This window comes from Notolabrus celidotus, chromosome 13, assembly GCF_009762535.1.
Source record: "Notolabrus celidotus isolate fNotCel1 chromosome 13, fNotCel1.pri, whole genome shotgun sequence".
Classification (NCBI taxonomy): Eukaryota; Metazoa; Chordata; class Actinopteri; order Labriformes; family Labridae; genus Notolabrus; species Notolabrus celidotus.
In genome coordinates this window covers 250,369-272,914 of record NC_048284.1, presented here as the reverse complement: position 1 = coordinate 272,914, position 22,546 = coordinate 250,369, and the positions used below count along the sequence as shown (strand labels likewise).

Here is a 22,546-nt window from a genome sequence, read left to right as displayed (position 1 = left end):
CAGACTTGTCAGTTGAGTGTGACTTATTTTAGGTGTAGTGAGATATTTGGATGAGTAGCTGGACATATACACTCAGGATGATTTCAGTTTTTACAGTTTTAGCCTGAAACAGTGTTATTTTTATTCACAGCTCCACTGGCTCCACATCACACACCGGATCAACTACAACATACTTCTCCTCACCTTCAAATCCAAACACAACCTCGCCACTTCATATCTCTCTGACCTCCTCCATACTGCCACACCCGTCCGCACCCTCAGATCCTCCTCCTCCCTCCACCTCACTGTCCCCCCCTGCTCGCCTTGTTAACATGGGGACCAGAGCCTTCAGCCGCTCTGCTCCCCAGCTCTGGAACTCTCTCCCACCTGACCTCCGCAACACTGACTCACTCCCACATATTAAATCCAAACTCAAAACCCATCTGTTTAAACTGGCTTACTCCATCTGACCACAACTCCTCTGTCCATTCACTTCAAACTTTTTAAATTGTGTTTTATTTCCTGTTTGTTATTTAAACTCTGTTGGTTTTTAATGTTGTAAGGTGACCTTGAGTGCCAAGAAAGGCACCTATAAATAAAATGCATTATTATTATTATTATTATTATTATTATTATTATTATTATTATTATTATTATTATTATTATTATTATTATTCAAAAGTAAGCCTAGAAGTGTGCTAATATTTTTGTTTATCCATATAGTTGAGGATTATATTTGTTTAACTTGATGATGTCACCATGCAGTACCTCCGTCCAGCAGGGGGCGCTGTTCTTTCCCTCCCAGCCTCTGTAGTAAACCTGAGGACCTTCCTCTGAGAGGAGAGAGGAAACAACAGAGACTCAACATGACAACATTACGACCGTTTACCTGCGATGATTTATTTAAATTCAACAACATGTGAGTCTCATGTTCTAACCTTTACTTTATATGTTATTTTAATGATCAGACATGTTGAGTTTAAGTGTTATTTATATCTTTACACCCTGCTGATGTGTGGAGCAGCGTTCAGCAGGCTAACCAGAGCACAGAGGGGCTGCTGGTGTTTCGGTTGATAGTGTGACCGTGTTACATGGCGACTTTCAGCCTGGTTAAGACAGTGTTGATCGTGGTTACTAAGTGTTTTTCCATAATGTCAAAATACTCATCAGAAATATTTGTAATGATGAATTTAAGACTTAAGCGTGGGGCGCATTCGTGTGAAAGTCTCCAGTTAACATGGTCACCCTTTACTCCGAAACACCGGCTAGGAAGAATGCTCCCCCAAACTCCATTTAACAAACCAGAGAATAAAGAAGTGAGCTCGTTTAGAGGACACAAAGACAGCACATCATGCTGATTAATACAAGACTTTAATATTTTAGACCCCTGAATAAATCGGCACATGTTTTATTAGTTTAACTTCTTTAAATATTAACATGTTCTTACTTTCTAATGCTAACTTAGCAAGACATGCTAACAGCTCATCAGCTGTCACTTTATAATGTCAGATTAAAATGTTCTTTTTTTACTCAGATCATTTCTACAAGTTATACTCTAACATACTGTATTTAAATTAATCTCATGCTGTATTATTATTATTATTATTATATTATTGTTATTGATACTATTTAATGTTGATAATACTGCACTTTTATGGCATTACTGTACTCTCTCCTATATTATATTATATTATATGGTTATACTGTATTATCACTTCATATTGTACTTTATAATCATACTGTATTATTATTATTACCTGCCAATCACTGCACAACACATCTTAGAGTATTCTGTGTATTTTAGTTAACTGCTTAATATTTCAGTTATATACCACTCTGTTTTATTTATTTTATCTTTCTTTCTTTTATTTATTTACTGACCTTATTGTTTACATCTTGTGTTTCTGTAACCTCTGTATTTTCCCACTTTGTTGTTTTCTTCATGTGTGGTATTATACCTCATTAAAAGTACCTCATTGTTGTTGTTATGCCATAAGAGACATATATATAGGACTAACCTTTGTCCTCTGTGTTTTTTTCCACAGAAATCTGGACCCTTTGACTGAAACTGTATCCTTCATTTCATCCATATCATATTTATGTATTAAGAAAAGTATAAAGCCAGTAAAAGTGATGCCACATGCATTTATAGCCTTTTAAGATTTACATTTGTCTTTAAAATACAACTCAACTTTATTAACATCACACCATTCATACACAAAAGCATTCAGCCCAGATTGCTCCACAACAACAGAGAGAGAAAAAAGAACATATGGACCAAAACAGTTAAAATAATACAAATCATAATGAAGAATAATTTTAATACTAATTTAAAATGAAATAATTTGTACTTATTAAATCATAAATTGAGTAAAACTGTTATAATAAATGAATACAAATCAATTAAAACCAATAAACTATGAATAAAACAAATAAAATAAAACTATCATGAAGTCAATAAAAAGTTTGTCTAAACCTTTAAATCACTTTGAGTTTAAAGCCAGATTAAAAAGGCCGGTCTGAAGTTTCCTTCTAGAAACACACAGAGAGCAAATCAACAAGAGACGGTGTGAAAGAAACTCTACAAAATAAAACATCTTAGGTTTATTCTGATGCATCTTTGAGGGGTCAACATGTCCGTGTCTGTAGTTTTCTTTGACCTTTGACCTCCAGTATGGGATCCCGTTTTACCTCCAGTACCTGGCTCACTGGCCCGAGTACTTCATCGTTGCTGAGGCTCCTGGTGGTGAACTGATGGGTTACAGTAAGTCTCCTTATGATGCTCTGTTTGTTACTCTTCAGACCGTTAATCTGCTCTTACACTTCATCTATTTAAACAGACTTATTCTCCACGGATCTGCCATTTAAACTCACTTCCTCTTCTCCTCTCGTGTCTTTCCTGCAGTCATGGGGAAGGCGGAGGGATCCGTGGCTCGTGAGGAGTGGCACGGTCACGTCACCGCTCTGTCCGTCGCCCCCGAGTTCAGACGACTCGGGCTCGCCGCCAAGCTGATGGAGATGCTGGAGGAGATCTCAGAGAGGTTTGTACCGTCAGGCTGCAGGATCATATCGCTCATGATGGGTGGGGAAGTTTGTATTTGAAGCCTGGAGATCACAACTATTGGGGAAGTATGAAATCTAAAGTTACCTGAAGGATGATCGAGCGGACAAACGCGACTCTGTACGTGAGGAAACGTCCCAAATCCAAACATTTTTAGATGAAGCAAGAACTGAACAATGTAAAATTAACATCTGTTGTTTCCTGTGCATACATCTGTCTTTAAAATGATTTGGTTCATGTGGAAACAGAGATAACTTCCCTTTATAAGACCTTCTAAATGTAGGTTTGTGTGTTTTTGCACACCACCCTGACCCTGAACTATAGAAGCTTTCAGACGTACTAAGACTTCTCCTGTGTGCATGTTTGAAGCTCAAACCTCCTGAGTATATTCTTACATATTTACCCCTGGGTGTTTTATTCATGTGGTTCTTCTTATTCATCATCCCTTCATTGTTGTGCTTCAATCTCAAACACCAGTGAAGCTGTATTAACCCCCTCCTGACCCCATTGTTTTTTTTTTTACAGGAAGGGCGGCTTCTTCGTGGACCTCTTTGTTCGAGTCTCTAACCAGGTGGCGGTGAACATGTACAAACGTCTCGGCTACAGCGTCTACAGGACGGTCATAGAGTATTACTCGGCGAGTAACGGGGAACCTGACGAGGACGCTTACGGTGAGAGGACTTCTAACTTCTGGAAAATCTAGAAAAGATTTATTTCTGTTGAATCACTGAAGTCCTTTTAAGAAAACCTGCAGAGTCAGTTCAGATGTTTGAATGTTATCTCAGGCTGCTGCTGGTTTCAGTTGATCATAAAAACACTAGACTCTGGCCTGGTGGTTTAGGTGCACCCCCCTTTGGATCCTCCCTGATTCTCCACATTTCCTGTCTCTCCTCCTCTGTCCCATCAATGAAGGAAAAATGTCCCAAATATAACTTTTGAAACAAAACAAACGCTAAACTTAGTTTTACTTTATTTAATAACTTTTCATAGAGATGCAGCTGAGAGTCTGAAGCACCTGAATGCACCACAGTTGCTCAAACACCTAGTTCCTGAATGCACCACAGAGTTTGCCTAAGTTCAGCTGGGTGCATCTTGTGCTGCTTGAAACTTCTACTGAAGTAAAAGCCTCCTATCTCTGAATCCAGGACAGCTTTCTGCAACAACACGACCTTGTTTCCACGCTGCTTTGAGCAGCAGGAGATATTCAGTGACCCCTCAGTGGTGTCGAGGCTGCAGCTCAAAAACCTGGACGTAGAAAAACAAGCTGTCTTTGTAAAACATACAGACACAAACTGACCCTCTGATTCTACAATTTAAACTTTTTCAGGGACAGCAAACAAAGCCTGTGCTGCACATTTCCCCCGTCACCCAACTGAGGAGAAATCTGCAGTGTTGCTGTATATTTAAGAACAGCAGAGGGCGCTGTTTGACGACACTGAGACCTGATGTGTTTCCTTTCTCTCTCGTTGCAGACATGAGGAAAGCTCTGTCCAGAGACGCAGAGAAGAAGTCGATCATCCCGCTGCCTCACCCCGTCAGACCCGAGGACATTGAATAACAGTAGCCAGTGGCTCTCTGCGTCCTCTCGACCTCACCGTCACATTTAATCATTTCATTATAACATTGTACATAATATATCTGACAGCCTTCCCCCACGCCATCCACCAGAGAGCCACTGATCATACAGGACGCCTTCAGCTGCTGTGAATTCAAAGAAACGGGACAGGACGCAGGTTTGAGTTGATGTTTGTATGACCTGCACAGAAAAAACATGGCCGCACAATAAAGACTGCTCCACAGCTGCGTCTGTTGTTTTTGTTAAAAAAAGAAACATGAGTAGAAAAATCAGTCCAGGATGAAAGTCCCGTTAGAGTCCCATCCATCTAATCTTTATCTTTCTCTTCATCTCCGCTCCTGCTCTCTCTCTTCTTCTCCTCCTCCTTCTCTCCATCTTCTTCCTCACTTTCACTCTCGCTGCTGCTGCTGCCGCTGCTACTACTACTGCTGCTGCTGCTGCTGCTGCCGTCATCGTCTCGATCATCGTGCGTCTCCCCCTCCCCCTCCTTTTTCTCCTCCTGCTCCTCCTCCCCCTTCTTAACCTCCTGCTCCTCCTGCCCCTTCTTAACCTTCTCCTCCTCCTCCTTCTTCTCCCCCTCCTCCTCATTCTCCTCGGCTTCAGTGTTTCTGTTTGAGTCGTTCCCCGGCGGGTTCTCAGGAGCGTCTGCGGGCCCGTTGGAGGATGGTGATGTCTCCTCCTCAGCCGCCGCCTCCTCCTCCTCCTCCTCGTCCTCCTCTCCTTCCTCGGGAATGTCCTCCTCCACTACCTGCTGCCTCTTCCACATCTTGGCCATGGCCAGCAGTTTGAGATTGGGCTGGTTGGCGGCGTCCTCGGGGAAGATGTAGTCGTAATACTCCTCCCAGCCGGCGTCCGACTAACACGATCAGGGAGAGAGAGAGAGTGGGATTAATGACCTTACAGCGCTCACAATTTAACCCCACAGAGAAACTGATCATCTCTGACATGAGCTTCTTAAACCTCCATCATTTTCTTCTTTATTCAAAGCTTGATAAACATCCAAAACAAGAGATAAAGAAGTTCCTGATCTCCAGTTCTTACCCCGTCCTCTGCCGTCAGCTTCCTCCTCTTCTTCACCTTCTCCGGCAGCAGCTTCCTCACTCTCTCCATCGTGTTGTCCGAGCCGAACTCCTTCTCAAAGTCCCTCCAGGACTCCAGCAGCATCAGGCGCTCCTCCTTCTCCTCGCAGTTCCTCATGCTCTTGTTGGCCTCCTCGAAGGTCTGCCGGCACTTCTGCAGCCGGTCGGAGCCTTCGATGGACAGCTCGAACTTGGCACAGCTGATCCAAACCTGCAGGAGGGAGAAGAGGAGGAAGAGGATGATCCAGATTCATTCAGCAGGCAGGGCCTTTCTTAAACCACCCCTACACCCTTTCACTAAATACTTCTCCTCTGATTTCACTCAGCCGGTCTTGCAGCTTGTAAAGAAGCCTCATGCAGTTTCTCACCTTGACATGTTGCGTGCGCTGCAGCAGCCTCCTGTAGAGGTTTCTGGTGTTTTCAAACTCCTCCTGCTCGATCTCAAAATCTATGTAGGACTTCCACAGCACCTGGGGACAGGACAGAGAGTCAGGAATGAGACTCATGTGCAAACCAAACTGCAGCCTCTCAGGTTAGAGTCACAACGTCATAGACTTTCATCAACTCAACCAAGAAGTCATGAACGAAGCAAGAGAAGTGAAGATTAAGGAGGTAGGGAAGGAGAAGTCTGCTCTGAATGCTATAACACTGATTTTGAAGTTTAGCTCAGCTGTCACATACTTTACAAACTGCAGGGCCCAGTCAATGCAATGAAATGCATGATGCCCAAAGTTGTTGGTGTGGGAGTTCTTTCCCTTAGTGAAGTGCTTTTAAGGAGTTTAACATGTTTATGATAAGGAAACAGCGCTCCGTACCTCGGGCATGTCGAGTCTCGGCTGTCCGATGGCGAGCTCAAAGATGGCTCTGGCTCGGTCGGTGTCTCCCAGGATCGTCTCCAGCTCAGAGAACTTGATCCAGGTGGTGCAGTTCTCCGGGCTGAACTCCAGGTATTTCTCGTACAGCTTCCTGCAGCGGTCGAACTCTCGCAGCTGCAGCTCCAGCTCGATGTAGCCTTTCAGCAGCTTGTTCTTCGGGCATTTACCGATGGCTGTGCCCTGAGGAGAGAAAGGAGGAGGAGAGATACAGAGTCAGAGATCATCTGCAGGAAGGGCAGGCAAAGTTTCCTGGAGCTGTTTGTGTCTGCTGTCTTTTGCATCTCATAAATGTTGAATCATTTGGAAACTGGTTAATGCTTCTTAAGAGGAGATCCCTGTGTGCTTTATCAGACACATTTATGCTGCAGAAACTATTTTAAAAACCTAATCTGATGCATGTCTGGTCGAATAAAGACGTCTGAGCGTGAACACTTCGGTTTGTGGCTTTCGTAGCATAAATCAAAGCTGAGCTGCTTGAAGTTGCATCCAGGTTGGACTCCCTGAGATAAAACATGAGTTTCCTGTTGTTTAAAAATAAATATGAACTTCTGCACAATCTTAAAAATACTGCATCTTTGTGTTATCTTGACCAGCTGTCATCTTCTGCTCATAAAAGACGTGAAGTGAGAATATTTACTTCAAAGTCAGGAGAATTATAAACGTGTGATTTTCCTCAGATTTATTTCTGGACTCTTGGTGCTTTTATTATAGATATAAGACGGATGATAGAGACAGAAACTAGAGAGAGAGGTTGGGGAATGACGTGCGGGACAGAGGCCACAAGTTGGATTTGAACCCTGGCCACACAAGACGAGAACAACAGCCTCAACACTTTGGGCGCACGGACAAAACCACTCAGCTCACGGCGCCCCGAGCAGGGAGAAGATTTGTATGATGAAGTTTTACTCAAACACAAACCTAAGAGTGACATATTTTCTGCAGCGGTCTCTGAAACTCAAAGCTGTGTTTATAAACCTCACCATGACTCTCCTGGCTCCCTGCAGGTTCTTCTGCCGGATCTCAAACTGAGCGTAGAGCAGCCACATCTTAGCAAACGTGAACTGAAACCAAAACACAACACAAAGGGATCACTATCAGGTCATAACAACAAACATGTGTGTTTTATATTATTTACAGAAACAAAGAGAGGAATCCTGACGTACCTTTTTGTGTGGGATGAGGTCCAGACAGGCCTGGTACACCTGACGGGTTCTCTCGGGTTCCTGAAAGAGAAAGAGGGATTTCTTTTACCTCAACACTTCAAAACATTTCAACAGAAGACTTTCTGAACTCTCCTCATGTGACTCACTGTTCTGTGTAAAACACTCGCTCTTTATTCAAACACTTCTAAAGGAGAAGTGCACGTCATTCGTTCCTCTCCTGGAAAGAAAGAAAGAGAGGCGAGTACCTTGACCTCCAGCTCCTCGTACAGAGCGTAGTTGATCCACAGGTAGATGTATCTCTTCCAGTGTCTCTTCTCCTGGATGGGCGGCATGTTGGCGATGGCTCGCTCATAAACCTCTCTGACCGTGTCCGGGTCGGCGTCGTTCTCCACCAGGCGGAGGTAATCGAACCAGGCGTCGTAGTTGTGTGGGTTTGCCTGATGAGAACGTGACGGTGATGAGTTCAGGATTTAAACTGAAGAAATGAATGGATTGATTTTCTCCTCTGTTCATACCTTGACTTCCTCCTCATACTGGAACCTCCTCTTACTGACGATGACGTCCTCGATTCCCCTCCGGTCTCCGAACTTCTTCTCGAACATGGTGTAATACTTGAAGAGCTCCTGAGCCTGGCTTTTAGGGATTCTGTCCAAAGCGTATTTATAAATCACCCGGACACGCTCAAACTGAAAAGAAAAGACGCATCTCATTCAGTCACAGGAAGCACGGTGAGAAGTAAACACCATTATTAGAAGTGACCACGGTGAGTAAGCACCTCTTTCTGCGTCTCCTCAAACTTGGCGAAGGCGACGAAGAGATTTTCCTCCACGTGTTCCTCTCCGAAGAACTCCACGGACCTCTCGTACACCTTCCTGCTGTGAGCGATGTAGCCGTGCTTCTCTTCGAAGCGAGCGTACTTGATCCAGTTCTTCACCTCGGGGTGAACCATGACGAGTGCAGAGGAGTGAAGGAAGCTTCACATGATGACAAAGAGTTATCACTTCAAGCTCACTAAGTAAGAAGACGGGCATGGATGTTTGGAATGAATGCTTTAAGTCTGATTTATACTTCTGTTTTGAATCGACGGCGTAGTCTACACTGGAGGTCCACGTAGCTCCCGTACCTACGCAGAGGCCTACGCATGTAGCTGACGTGCACCTCCTCAAAAATGTAACTACCTGTAGAATCGACGCGGACCGCAAGCTTCTTATGGCCTTCTAAAGAGCCACCGTGGAGAGCATTCAGGGGTACTGCATCACGGTGTGGTACGCTGGTTGCACAGTAGCAGACAGGAGAGCTCTGCAGAGAGGGATCAGCACGGCACAGAAGATCACTGGCTGCTCTCTGCTCTCCCTGGACAACATTGCCAGCTCTCGCTACCTCAGCAGGGCTACAAACATTGTTATGGACTCGTCCCACCCTGGTCACCACATAATCAACCTGTTGCCCTCAGGACGGCGCTACAGGTCACACAAAACCAGGACCAATAGACTCAGAGACAGCTTTTTCCCTAGAGCCATCAACGCTCTGAACACTCACCATAAAGCACACTGACTACTCTCTTCCTCCCATGCAATAAAATCATAAACCCCACGTCTGATCCGTCACCTCCCCCGTGCAGACCTCACCTCTGTTTGTTTTTGTGCAGTGACTGAGAGGACGTCTGTGCGTCTTCTCAGTGGGTTTAACTTTAAAGCAGTAAAGGATATATCGCTCATATATGGTGCGGCCTTTGTCCACCTCCTTGTAGCGCAGCTCGAAGTTGATGTAGGAGTGCCAGGCCTGCTCTTCGGGCTCCCACTCCATCCAGCGCTCAAACACCTGCCTGCAGCCGGCCACGTTCCCCAGCATCTCCTCCATGTACGTGTACTTATACCTTTTAGAGAGACAAACATCCAACATCAATACGGCTGGAGAACACACTTACAAAGTCATTTTATTATCCTGTATGCTGGATCTTTTCTCCTGTGCTTCAGAGGTTTAAAACATGTTAAATTGTTTTCTAAAAGCTGCTGTGTTTTTGTTTGCTCCTTTTTAATATATCAACATCATTCATACCAGAACTGGTTGACACGCGGGAGGATGGTGATGGCTCTGTCCCAGATGTTGCGGGAGTGGTTCACCTGGCGGTTCTTCATCTCCATCTCGGCATACTTCAACCACAGGGTGATGTTTCGATGGTCGACGTCCAGCGCTCGCTCGTAAATGGAGCGAGCTCTGAAACAAGAGGAAGCAGCGATGAAGGAAGGGTCTGTTACAGAGACTGTTCTCGGACTTCTTTCAAAATACTGACATGCTTATTAAGTAGAACTGAAACAATACCTCTGGATCTCCTTCAGGCTTTCCTCCCATTGTGCGTATTTTATCCAGTTACTGATGACGGTGCGGTTCTTCCTGATGTTGTCCTCAAACCCCTGAAAGGAAACGCAGAGCAGTCAGCATGGTGTTCAAACATCTGAGAGCTGTTCTGAAGGAGTTTAAACTAAGACCGTACATTTCTCAAACCTCTGATATGCAGCATTGTTTCAACCAAATGCTGGAAAAGTCTTTACTGAACCAGAATGATTGAATCTTAAATGTTGAATAACACATTTAAATCAAAACATGTCATCAGTGCGTGACAACAAGCAGAGCTGAGCACTCACCTTCCTCTTCTTCAGCTTGTAATCATTCAGCTCCTCTTCATCAGTGATCTTCTGTTTCGGTGGCGGTGGAAGAAGTTCGAGCTCCCTCTCTTTGGCTTCTCTCAGCAGCTGCTCGGCGGTGATCTGAACCTCTGCGGGGGCTTTGTTCTTCACCTGGAAGAGAAGAAGAAGACGTTTAACATCATGTCGCTCCAGCTGTGAGAACATCTTATCTCTTGTCTCAATTATTGAATTCAGGTGTTTCAATCAGGCCTCTTCTCTCCACCAAAGTACGGACTATAAAGACTTTGTTTGATGAGTTTGTGTGGAAGAACTGGACCAGCATGCCAGACTTCAACCCCATTGAGCACCTTAGGGGTGAACTAGAACAGAGATTATGAGCCTGGCCTTCTCGTCCAACACTATAAATGCTCCTCACAGTCTCTGTTGGTGTCAGGCGTCTGAATACGTTTGTCCATACAGTGAACCAACATGTTTTCCCTTTATATAGATTACATGGTAGATTGAAGGAGCTCAAGTCTTTGTTTGATGCAGACAGAGAGTATTCTGGATGTGAAGGTCTGGGCACTGACTCAATTGTGAGGAATTGTTCTTATCTTGCAATATAATGCTAAATTGAACATGTTGTTCTTGTTTGCAATATAGTTTCAGACCTATCAGTGTTTTTAAAGGAGTCAAATTAACGAACATAAGCTGCAAAAACCACCACTACTCTGAAGCTTTCCCTGGTTCTGCATCTTAAACTTAAAATCTTTTAGAACTGTATGGGTTTTTAAATCTCTTAATGGCCGTCTTATTTATCAGATTTGTTTTCATCATATGAGCCGGTGAGAGCCCTCAGGTCTTCAGGTAGTGGACTTTTAATGGTACCAAAAGCTAGAACTAAGACTCACAGTGAGGCAGCTTTTTATCATCATGGACCACAGGTCTGTGGAACACCCTACCTGAAGATCTGAAGGCTGCACAGAGTCAACATCTTTAAAAGCAAACTCAAGACTGATCTTTTTAGTCTCGCTTTTAACTGAGTTTTATTCTTATAACAGTTTTATTTATTCATTCATTTATTTATTATCTAGTTCAAATTTTAGTCCCTTTTATTCTATTTTATTATTTTTTATTCATTCATTTATTAAGAGAACACCACACAGTACTCTGGATTTGAAGGTCTGGGCCCTGACTCAATTGTGAGGAACTGTTCTTATCATGCAATATAACACTAAGTTGAACATGTTGTCCTTGTTTACAATATTGTTTCACACCTATCAGTGTTTTGAATGTCTCCTTTTAACAAATATAAGCTGTAAAAACCACTACTAATCTGAAGATGTATCTTGTTAATGAAACTTGTGACAGTCTCTGGGGGTACAAAGCATCTTAAACATGACTTTAAAGTGTATTACAGAGTATTAAAGACAGTCAGAGTTTAATAAGTAGATAATAACAGGTAAGTTATCTTAAATAGTGTAAAATAAACCTTAAAGTAGAACACAGAGGAGGAAGCTAACAGCTGATGGACCCTCTGTTAACTCAGGCGGGGAAGTTAGACAAGCTGTTAAAGCTAATGAGGTTTATTAAGACTATGTAACTATAATGATAATTTAATATAATATCCTGTCCAGAATGACACATATATAACATCTGGAGCTGGATTAAAGTAAAGGAGAGTTCTATCAGGAGCTAGAAGTTACCTCAGAGTGAACTCTGTCAATGTGTGTTAGCATTAGCCTAGCATGATAGCTCATGGCTCGGACAATAACTTGAACCGTTTCTTACCTTCGCCACCTTCGGTATCCTCTGCTTCCCGGCTGCAGTGGACGCCATGTTCAGGTTTTTTAAAGCAGGAATAAAAAGTGAAATTAATCTTTAACCTGTTTAAACTGAGTCTAAAGAACTACAGGCACTGAAACGTTCTGGGCTCAGCCAGCGCGAGACACCATCACACTACCCACAATGCTTTGCGAGCTCTCATCAACCCGGCGTTCACGGGGTGTCGGAAAAATGACTTTCACAACTCCAAACTCTGTGAATAAAGTGAGAACAAACATGAAAAAGCTCCATTAAGTTTGATTTTTTAATTTATTTTTTGCATTTGGGTGATACAGTTAACATATCTGACACCACTACATAAAACACGACATTCTAATACAGGCAAGACTGGTTAAAACGTGTGATTTCTCTTATGTTTCATTAGTTATATGATTTAGGTTAAATATAAATGGCTGTTCATGTTGATTTATAAAGTTTAGTTCTTAAAAATAAATACAAGTGTGTTTCTAATGTGCCCCCCAGGCTCGAGTCTGAAGAACACCTACCAGATATAGGATCTCCGAGCATCCGATGAGCACCTGAATGCATCATAACGTCCAAGTGCAGCATTCTGTTGCCACGGTTACAGAGGTTGAGCTATCTAGCTAGCTGCGCACGTTGAGCCACACTTTAGTTTTTATGGAGATGCTTCTGTTGTTTTATAGTTTTATACAGAAGAACCAGAGCAGACATTAGAGGGAAGTTTCTTGTGACAATATATAATTTAAAGTAAGTGAGAATGTTTCCGGGTTGGTTAACATTAAACATGTTTTTGATAATCTAAGCTAGCTCAGTAATGTTGATATTGACAGATTGTGTGTCTCTGTTTGAAGTCTGACAAAGATGAGGACCATAACTTCATCCAGCGGGCAGGAGGAAGGTGTGACCGTGAGGAGGAGTGAATCAGCAGATGCTCAGGGGGTTGACCTCCTCATCACTCCACTAACTATGGAGGTTTTTGGAAGAGTCAATATAATCCATCTCCTGTAAGACAAAACATTTATCCTTTAGCATCTTAATCATAGATTACAGGATATTAATGCTGCCTTTACTCTGTATAAAAGAACACTTTAACCATGTGTTTGTGTTTAGATATGTTGGGTTTATTTATGTTTATAATTTAGTTAAATTAAAAGTAGAAAATCAAAGCTCATAACAAAGGAAATAAAGTTTAATGTGATTATTTATTTAGTTAATATTAAGCCTATCATAACCCTGTTGTGATGCATTTTATGAACAGAATAAACACACACAAACAAATAAATAAAATATATTTAACGACATGCAAAAAATACACAAAATGAAAAATATTTTAATGAAAACCAAAAGCATGAATCAAAAAAATGAGACCCACAAAAATTTCACAAAACCTTAAAGCAATTTATTAAAACGCAGAACATTAAAAAAAAAAATCAAAAATATTTCACAGCAGGCAAAAACATTTTATAACATGTCAAAAGATTTCATGAAATCCATAAAAAGGTTTATTTAACATTTCACAAACAAAAATGTATTTAATAAACAATTCAACATTTAGCCAAACACAAATGTATTTAATGAATTCATTCACAAAACAAAAACATATTTGATATTTCAGGGATTTTATAAAAACCTTTTCATGTTTCTTAAACATTTTTTACTTTAAAATCTTTTTTTTTTTTAAATGTTTTGAGGTTTTATCAATGTTTATTTGTGTTTCAGGAAACATTCTTGCATTTTGTGTAATCTTAAGTGTTCCCTAAATATTTCTTCAACTTTTTAAATATATTTAGCTTTTTATTAAATATTTTTCATATCTCAAAATGTTTCTGCATTTCAGCCTCAGGCTTACAGAAATTTAAACATTCCTCATTGTATTTATTTGCCACGTCTAAAATTTGATCACTATGATAAGAAGAAAAAAAAGTGTGAGAATAAAAAAAAGTGAAAGTTTCTTTCCTTTTTTTTTAAATTCTTGCAGCTTACTCACTCCTTGATCCATCACAATAATTAGGGCACCAGAAACATTTTTTGAAACAGTTTATTGAACCATGTCTCTTTACTAAATTACAAGGGGAGCTTAAATCCTATTTTTTAAAAACATTTAAATATCATTCTTAAATAATTTAAATGGATTTCTAGTAAATGCATTTTGTCCCATTTTATTTCCTCGTCTTTTCTTTTGCTTGTATGACCGGCCTCTTCTATTTTGCTGCTCCTGTAGAACCCTTTGGAACTTTGATTCTGCTCCATAAATAAAGTTCACTCTTTGCTCTTGAAGCCACTTCTTGATTTATGTGACTGAGTGATTGTTGTGATTTCATCTTGACGTGATTCTCCGGTTCTTTGTTCCCCTCCAGAGAGAAAGCCAACCTGGCCGTGACTCTGGCCGATGAGAAGGAGAACATTCTGGCCCACGCCTCCTTCTTCGATCACCCTGTTGGAGATTTGGTGGATCAGACTCGCTGGGAATGTTTCCTGCAGAAAAACTTCAAGGCTGAAACATGCACAGTGTGTATCTTTCAATATGTCACGCATTACTGCAACTTCATAATATTTTGATTTTGTGAATCACATCTTTGGCCCAAACTGAATTTCCTCCCTCTGCAGCCTTGGAACACGCTCTTCCTTCACCTCTTTGTGGCACAGCCGGACTTTGCCTCAGCAAGCATGAAGGAAATAATGAGGTATGAAACATAAAGACATGCTCCAGCTGCAGGATGTGGATTCATAAAGAAAGGTGAGTGCAGGTCTGCAGGATTATAATTCCTCGGTGTAACTCTTCTTCTGTCAGGGCCGTCTTTAACGCAGTGACAGAGCTCGATCACGTCTGCCTGCTCAGTCCACACATCAGTGCTTTAGGTGAGGAACTGCTTAAAACTCTTTCTTAACTTTATCAATTATTAATAACGTTCATTGAGGAGACTGACTCTTGTGATTGATGTTTGTTCAGAGCCAGCGCTGGAGGAGACGTTTGAGCCACTGCAGCGCCTGACCGACCCCGGCCCTCAGTGTTTGGCTTTAATCTGTCACAGAGAGGAGCACTGCCCCAGGCTTCACATCCGCCCAGCCAGGTGATCCCACATCACTCCTTCACACTCACATGGAGGCTGTTAACATAACTATGAACCTCACACATACAGTCCATGTTCATGTCACAAAGTTAAAAGGGTTAAAGGATTAAACATGTGCCTGAACTCCACACATCAGTGAGATATTGTGCTCCGATCTGTTGTGCTGGAGGTTTGCGTGCATTTATTTTCTGGCCACATGGGGGCAGCACAAACCAGCCGACACACTCACAGTCCACTCTCCTCCAGCTCTGGTTCACTCTCCATCCTTTCCTGTCATGAGCATCCGCCTGTTCAGCTGCTATAAGCTCCACGTCCATCACCAGCTGGTTGCTGACTCTGACTCAGATGTTGTTTTCTTAAAAATAAAATAATAATAATAATAATCATTGTATTTCTCTCTACTTTAATTTGTTTATTTATTTTTTTGCTTGTTCCTTCTCTTTCCCCCTCAGTTGTGAAATGATAAATATCCAATTGCTCCAATGATTATTACTACTATTATTATTATTATTATTATTATTATTATTATTATTATTATTATTATTATTATTATTATCTTACAGCAGTCATCTGAACCTTATTGAAATACCATCAGCTCTCTCCCGGTATACTCTCTATTATTTATGTTGCTGTTCTGTGTCATGTGTTGTGTATAATGTCCAGACCCAACTCAGTCGAGGCATGATGGCTGTCTAACATGAGTCTGGTCCTGCTGGAGGTTTCTGCCTGTTAAAAGGAAGTTTGTCCTCACCACTGTAACTTGCTAAATACTGCGATGTGCAATGCTCATGATGGATTAAGGTGGGGTCAGACTGAGTCTTACCCTGTCTTGGTGTTGGGTCTCTGTTCATAATTTGACATAGAGTGGTCTAGACCTGCTCTGTTTGTAAAAGCGTCTTGAGATAACGTTTGTTGTGATTTGGCGCGATACAAATAAAGATTGATTGATTGATTGATTGATATAACTTTGTTAACTGTCCCTTTGCTTATTTGTTAGTCATAAAAATCAATAATAACAATATATATATATATATATTTCTCTCTACTTTAATTAATTAATTAATAATAATAAATAAATATTATAATATATAATATAGTATAAGTTGTTTTCTACTCCCTGCAGAATAAAAGCAACGAGCTAAACATGGCTCAAATCAATCAATCAATCAATCTTTATTTAAACAGCACATTTCAAACAAATGAAATGCAATTCAAAGTTCTTTACAGCAATGAAAACAAAAGAAGCAGAAATAAAATAATAAAAACAAGCTACATATTAAAAAACAACAATGGATTTTGAAGCAGAGTCTAATGCACACCAACTACAATGAAATATATTAAAAATAAATTATAAAATAAGATATTAAAAAAAAAAAGAGTAAGGATAAAAGTTGAAAATAAAATAAATGCACTGAAAATATCACTCAAATTGAGTATACAAATAATAAAAAACTTAAATTAATAAAATATTAAAATAACATTCAAATTAAAATAAAACATTACCCTTTATAAAAGCCAGACTGAATAGAGTTAGAAATGTTAAAAATGTGGAAGAGCTGCTATTAATTCTGAGTGCATGCAAAGAGCCCTTATATGTATATTTTATTTTATATATATACTCATTGTGAATCAAACTTTAAGGTGTGGACTGCTTCTCTTCTTGTGCTTTTTGGACCCTGTGGAGGTGGTGGCTGACAGGAGAATTGTGGCCAAGCTGTCGTCTCTGATGGACTTTTTAAAATCTTTATATACATATATATTCTTGATGGAATTCTTGTTCTGTACACCTTCTTGTTTGCTGCTGTAACTCCGCGAATTTCCCTGCTGCAGGATGAATAAAGGAGTATCTTATCTCTCTCTCTTACAGGGTTGAAGATCACAATGACGTCCTGCCTTTATTTGCAGAGCAGACCAAACATCTGTCTGCAGAGCGTCAGTATTTCCTGGCTGAGCTCATCGAGGCGCAGGATGAGAGGAATCACACCGCAGTGTGTGAGGTGTGTTCAAAGTTTAGATCTCCTGTAAGAACTCAGAGATGCTCGTTTTCAGGCTGATCTTTGATTCTTTAATAAGAATCAGTTCACTGCAGCTCGTTCCTCTTCTCCTCTGATCCTCTCTGACTTCTGTGTTTTCATTCATCGTGATATGATAGAAGTGTAAAAGCAGCTCGCTGATAACACTCTGATCGTCAGACACCCTGCGGAGGTCCGTTCCCTCGGGATCCTGGAGATGACAGATCCTCTCTCCTCTCTGCCAGTCGGGCCGACATGTGTTCATGGCGGCATATGGCAGATACGAGCTGATACCCGGCCAAGACATGCTCTCACTGAACATATTGTGTCCAGACATCTGAAGCATTTTGGGCTTTTTGTCTGAATGTGTTCAGCACTCACAGAACAAACAGTCACACATCGTCCCCGAGGGCCGGGCTGTTTTTATCTCAGCTTTAGAAAGACTCTGAATTTAACACGTTCATATTTCAGAGGACGTACCTCTCTGCAAAGTCAGCAGACTGCATTAACAACAACATTCATTTTAGAGCTGCTCGTCTACCCCTGCCTTACATGTTAGCTTCTGTGTGTTATTGTGTGACTTTAAGGTGTTTGATTAGAATAAGATAATGTTTGTGTCACATTTTAAAGGTGACATATCATGTAAACTGGACTTTTTTTAATGGTTCTCTCCCTGAAATCTGTGTCCCTGTCTACAAACCCCCTGAAAAGTCAAAGACTCCATTCTGCCCCTGTTCTGATTTCTCCACCTTTCTGTAAATGTGTGCTGAAACCAGCCGTTTCAGTTTTCAGTGTTTTTCATACGTCACAACGCCATCCGGTCTGTAACAGGAAGTCAGAGCTCGGAGCTTGTTCAGCCCATAGACTGTATAAAATACAACTCAACCCCTCCTCCGTTTTTCATTCCCTGCACACATGTGTGCTAACAAGGAGCTTAGGAGGGAGGCATGCTAGTTGTAGGCTGTCTTAATAAACACAAAGGTCGCTTTGACTCCCCACGTCTGCAGATTTGAAGATCTAGTGGATGATTTTTAGTTTTCATGGATAAGTGCTAGCGCTAGTTAGCATAGCCACATAGCTACATGTTGGTAGCTGTGTACCAAGACACACGTCGACATGCTGATAAATAAAACAACAAGAAACACTAAATCTGTGACCAATGGTTCAGAAAGGTCCTGCTGCAGGCGCCTCTCCGTCAGGATCAGATTCTGGATCAGATTCAGAGGGTTGAAGTAACGCGGGTCTGTGAGCAGCCGTGTATATTCAGCCAACATGTAAACACTAGATCAACGTGCTGGACAGCCGAGGCCACACCCACTTCCTGAGGGGGCGTAGTCAGAGAGAAAACAGACTGTTCTGAGGAGGGCTGAAAAAGAGGGGTTTACAGGCAGACCAGAATCTGATTTCAAAGTGTTTTTATGAGCATAAACTTTAAAGACATGTTTTGGGGACCTCTTAGACCAATATATGTTGATGAAAAAGAGCAGAATATGTCACCTTTAAAGTCATAATAAATGTATAAGGATCAGGTAGGCAAGCAACTCCTGTTTTCTGCGAGGTCAGATGAGGGTCTGATTGTTTTACTCTCTGACAGAAAAGTCACTTTCACTCTGAATCCTCTCTGTTATGTTATCAGACACTGTGAGAAATATTCTGAGCCTGTCAGGAGCAGAAACAGGAACCTTTAGTGGACGTAACTTTGACAACTCTACCCTCAAATGTTGTGTTTGACTGAAACCTCCCCCGTTCAGATACAGTCAAATACAAGGAGAAGGAACCTCGCTGTGTTTTAATGTCTGCGTCTTCTCTCTCCACAGAGCGATGGAGTCGCCGTCGGCTTCGTCAGCCTCACCTCTGATGTGGATTTAAACCGTCTGAACTCCCACTTTGATTTGAGTCAGTTTAACGGTTTGTACAAAGATGAAGAAGCTGCAGCTGAGTCTGAATCCAGAGACAATGAAGAAGAACCGACACAAACACATGGAGCAGAGTCACAGCAGGTCGGCTCCTTAAACTCTGTCTCTTATTTTAAGATCAGCCACAAGAAGGAAACCTAATTATCTTGATTACATCGTACTCAGTGCAGTTAAAGTCCTGATCATTAGAGAACATATAAACTGTGTGAAGTGTTAAACCTGTAACTGTGTTATGTTTGATGTTGTGACCTTGATCTCAGCAGGAGGAGGAGGAGACGCAGACGGATCGACTTGTTCCAGAGAAATCCAACGCGTTCTGTGTTCGGTTCTTCAGCGTTCACAAGAGCTACGACATGAGGTAAGGTCTGAGGGAAGTTTGAGAAAAGGTTTTGATAAACATGAAATAATAAATAACAGATCTCACATGAAGCTCAGAATCAACAGAGAGATGATTTTCTGTCTCTGCCACAGAGCTGCAAAACAAAAAACACATCAATGGGTGACACTTTCTTCCACCTTTACTTTTTATATTTGCACCTGCACTGCAGATTTATAGAAAAACAGCAACAAGAGATGTTTGAATATGTGCAGGAGATGAATACAACTCAAGAAGGCTTTAAGAGAACCTGATCCAGAAAAGGTGAAATGTAAAAGGAGTTTTTATTTCAAAGAGAAAAGAAGACTGATAAGCATGTTGATTCAGTCCTTCACAAACTCTCACTACAGCATCAGATGAGGATCAATCTGCAGCTGGAAGTCGTCCCTGCACAAACAACACTTTGTTGTTTGTTTATCAAACTATGACTGTGCTGGGATTAACTGAACTAACTTTAAACAAAGAGAGGCAGATAAATGTGATCTTTAAATCAGCGTAGAGCCGAGAGCCCCGACATGAAGTCACACCCTTCAGAGTGACATAATGTGATGTTTCTTAATCAGATTCATTGAAAAAAAAAGAAAAAAAAAAAGCTTGTTTTCTTTAGACTTGATCACATATCATACAATTAAAATCAACACATTTTAAAATAATATTAATAATGATAATAATTTTATTTATAGAGCACTTTTCAAAAGCCAGGTCACAAAGTGCTTTACATGGGCAGGTCATAAAGTCACACAAGGCAAGATAAAGAAATAAAACATATTTTAAAAAAAATTAAATTCCTTTAAAAGAACTCAATTATTTTAAAATATATTTGTTAATGTTTAAAATCAAGTAAAATAGAATAAAGGTAAGGTAAAACCAGGAAAAGCTCTGCGATGAGTCTGATTTAATCAATCAATCAATCAATCAATCAATCAATCAATCAATCAATCAATCAATCAATCAATCAATCAATCAATCAAGCCTTATCTATGAACACCAGTGCTTTACAGTGAGAAAGGGATAAAGAGGCAGACACTAATGCACAACAATTGCATACAATGTATATAAATAAACAACAAAGGGAAATATTTAATAAATCAGTTAATAAAAGATAAAACATGACTCCTTAAGATGATAGAAAAAGGTAAAGATAAAAGTCTAAGATACATAAAAGCACTAAAATAACAAAACAAAATTGTAATAAGATAAAAAATAAAGAGTCAGAAATAAATATAAAATGATAAATTAAAAGAAGTTTTAACAATGCCTACATAAAAGCGAGACTGAATAGATGGGTCTTTAATTGACTTTTAAAGGTCTCAATATTCCTCATTAAGAAGGGATTTAAAAGAGGTCACTGCCTCAGCAGACAAAACAAACAAACTTCAGAAACTCTTAAAGTCCAACATTAAACTAACATGTCAACAAAATAACAGGTTCAACTTTGGATTAAGTGATTTAAAATTCTCCAACTCAGATAAAAAAGATATACTCTGACAGGCAGCAGCTGATCCAGGGACCGCCTCTGATTGGCCAACTCCAAAATCTTAAACTGTGATTGGCTACTTGTCTCATTAAAGGCGGGCTTATTTTTACCTTATGTGTGTGATTTAAATTTTAGACACATCTTCTTTTGAAACACAGAAGATTTAAATTTGACAGTTTAATACTTTATTTTTTAAATGAATTATTTAAGATATTTTAATGTTTTTAGTAGATATAATTAGTATAGGTGGAAAGAGTGTATGAGTTATATTAATTTGTGTTGTGTATGCATACTTCATGCTGCAAGTCAAGTCAGAGCCATAGCTGGGCCACCCAGTCTCAAAACCTGGACACGCCCCTGCTGCCACAGAGTCCTGGTCCTCCTCTAGTCCTGGTTGAGACAAGGAGCAAAAACACACAAAAGGCTGAACTGGTTTTAGATAAAACTGCAGAAAGGTCATTTAAAACATTATAAACAAAGATAAATCCAAACCCACCAAAGAGTCCCCCCAGAGTTCTCTGATCTAAGAAGAGAGTATTTTAAACTTCATGTGTAAACCAGGTTGATCCACAGTAATGCAGCCTCTCAGACAGGATGGGTATTCTGTATTTAAAGAGTGAAATGAAACAGTGAAGTCAAGCTCTCCCTTTAGTCACACTCGTATCTGGGCCGGGCTGAAGCAGCATCCATGGCAGCCGTCCAGAGCTCCATCAGTCATATGCCGTGTTAGAGCAGAGAGAGTGACTGTTAGTTGGCTCCTGCTGAGCTCCTCTACCCACCGCCGCACCTCCCAGCTGTTGCTGAATATGAAGTCGAGTGGCTCCCCGCAGAGAGTGAGCATGTTATTAATGAGAGGCGCGCTTAAAGTGACAGCGTGACAGAGCTGAAGGAGAGAAGTGGAGCTGGAAGCTGCGGGCAGACCGCTCGGCCAGTTGTTCCACCGCAGCGATCAGCGGCTCGGCGGCTCGGCTTTCATTCACAATTTGGCACTGACACATATTTTCACTTAACTTCCCATTTCCTCTTCCTCTCTTCCAGATCAGTGGACTTTATTCCGTATGTGTTCGGCCTGTTCCCTGTGAGTATCATCTCTGCTGCTACGAGCAGCTGATGTTTAAAACCAGGGAATGAATCTATTTTTATTAAATATTCTCCTCCATCTCAGATCTTTGGAGGGTAAGATGTGCAGCAGGTTAAATAATATGAGTCAAATGTTGAGAAAGATTGGATTCCTTCACACAATGGAACATTTAAGATATCAAATATACTCTTTATTGATATTTAAGCTGAGTTTACCTCTGAGAATTCCTCTCAAAATCACCTTTTTCTGAATGCGAGGTAGTCAGAGCGTACTCGCTTTAAATGCCTTAAACCTGCAATACACCAAGTGTCCAGCAGGGGGCGACTCCTCTTGTAGTTAAAGCAGTCTGATTGCATTTAAGTGCATCAAAATGAGACTACTTTCCTCTTGATTTACTCCTTCAGTAAACATTTCCCCAGTGAGTTTATCGTCTCAGTTTGTAATCTC

General features: G+C 40.8%; 3 protein-coding genes across 5 annotated transcripts in view; 2 read left to right on the top strand and 1 right to left on the bottom strand.

Moving 5' to 3' along the window:
* Nucleotides 1-775: 775 nt before the first annotated feature.
* naa20 (N-alpha-acetyltransferase 20, NatB catalytic subunit) lies at nt 776-4,843 on the top strand. The gene is made up of 6 exons (XM_034699147.1): nt 776-898; nt 2,025-2,049; nt 2,653-2,743; nt 2,885-3,020; nt 3,566-3,711; nt 4,513-4,843. Exons 1-6 carry the CDS (start codon nt 846-848, stop codon nt 4,596-4,598), a joined length of 537 nt encoding a protein of 178 aa, XP_034555038.1. The 5' UTR covers nt 776-845; the 3' UTR covers nt 4,599-4,843.
* On the bottom strand, nt 3,970-12,343 carry crnkl1 (crooked neck pre-mRNA splicing factor 1). Its single transcript, XM_034699146.1, has 14 exons — nt 12,152-12,343; nt 10,379-10,531; nt 10,056-10,147; nt 9,792-9,950; nt 9,443-9,609; nt 8,509-8,687; nt 8,249-8,419; nt 7,979-8,170; nt 7,734-7,793; nt 7,551-7,631; nt 6,511-6,750; nt 6,064-6,165; nt 5,658-5,906; nt 3,970-5,472 (listed from the first exon to the last, which is right to left on the bottom strand). The coding sequence occupies exons 1-14, from the start codon at nt 12,197-12,199 to the stop codon at nt 4,924-4,926; spliced, it is 2,442 nt and encodes an 813-aa protein (XP_034555037.1). The 5' UTR covers nt 12,200-12,343; the 3' UTR covers nt 3,970-4,923.
* A 407-nt stretch (nt 12,344-12,750) lies between these two features.
* Nucleotides 12,751-22,546, top strand: part of cfap61 (cilia and flagella associated protein 61) — a 44,501-nt gene continuing 34,705 nt past the window's right edge. The window contains exons 1-10 of one of the 3 annotated variants that reach the window (XM_034699873.1): nt 12,751-12,913; nt 13,018-13,170; nt 14,524-14,674; nt 14,774-14,850; nt 14,958-15,025; nt 15,117-15,237; nt 17,105-17,234; nt 19,067-19,249; nt 19,432-19,523; nt 22,057-22,096. In XM_034699873.1, coding sequence (XP_034555764.1) covers nt 13,028-13,170; nt 14,524-14,674; nt 14,774-14,850; nt 14,958-15,025; nt 15,117-15,237; nt 17,105-17,234; nt 19,067-19,249; nt 19,432-19,523; nt 22,057-22,096 — 1,005 coding nt within the window. In that variant the 5' untranslated portion in view covers nt 12,751-12,913; nt 13,018-13,027. Of the gene's footprint in view, nt 12,914-13,017; nt 13,171-14,523; nt 14,675-14,773; nt 14,851-14,957; nt 15,026-15,116; nt 15,238-17,104; nt 17,235-19,066; nt 19,250-19,425; nt 19,524-22,056; nt 22,097-22,546 lie in introns of all 3 variants that reach the window. The other 2 variants (XM_034699872.1, XM_034699871.1) reach the window with 2 other exon arrangements.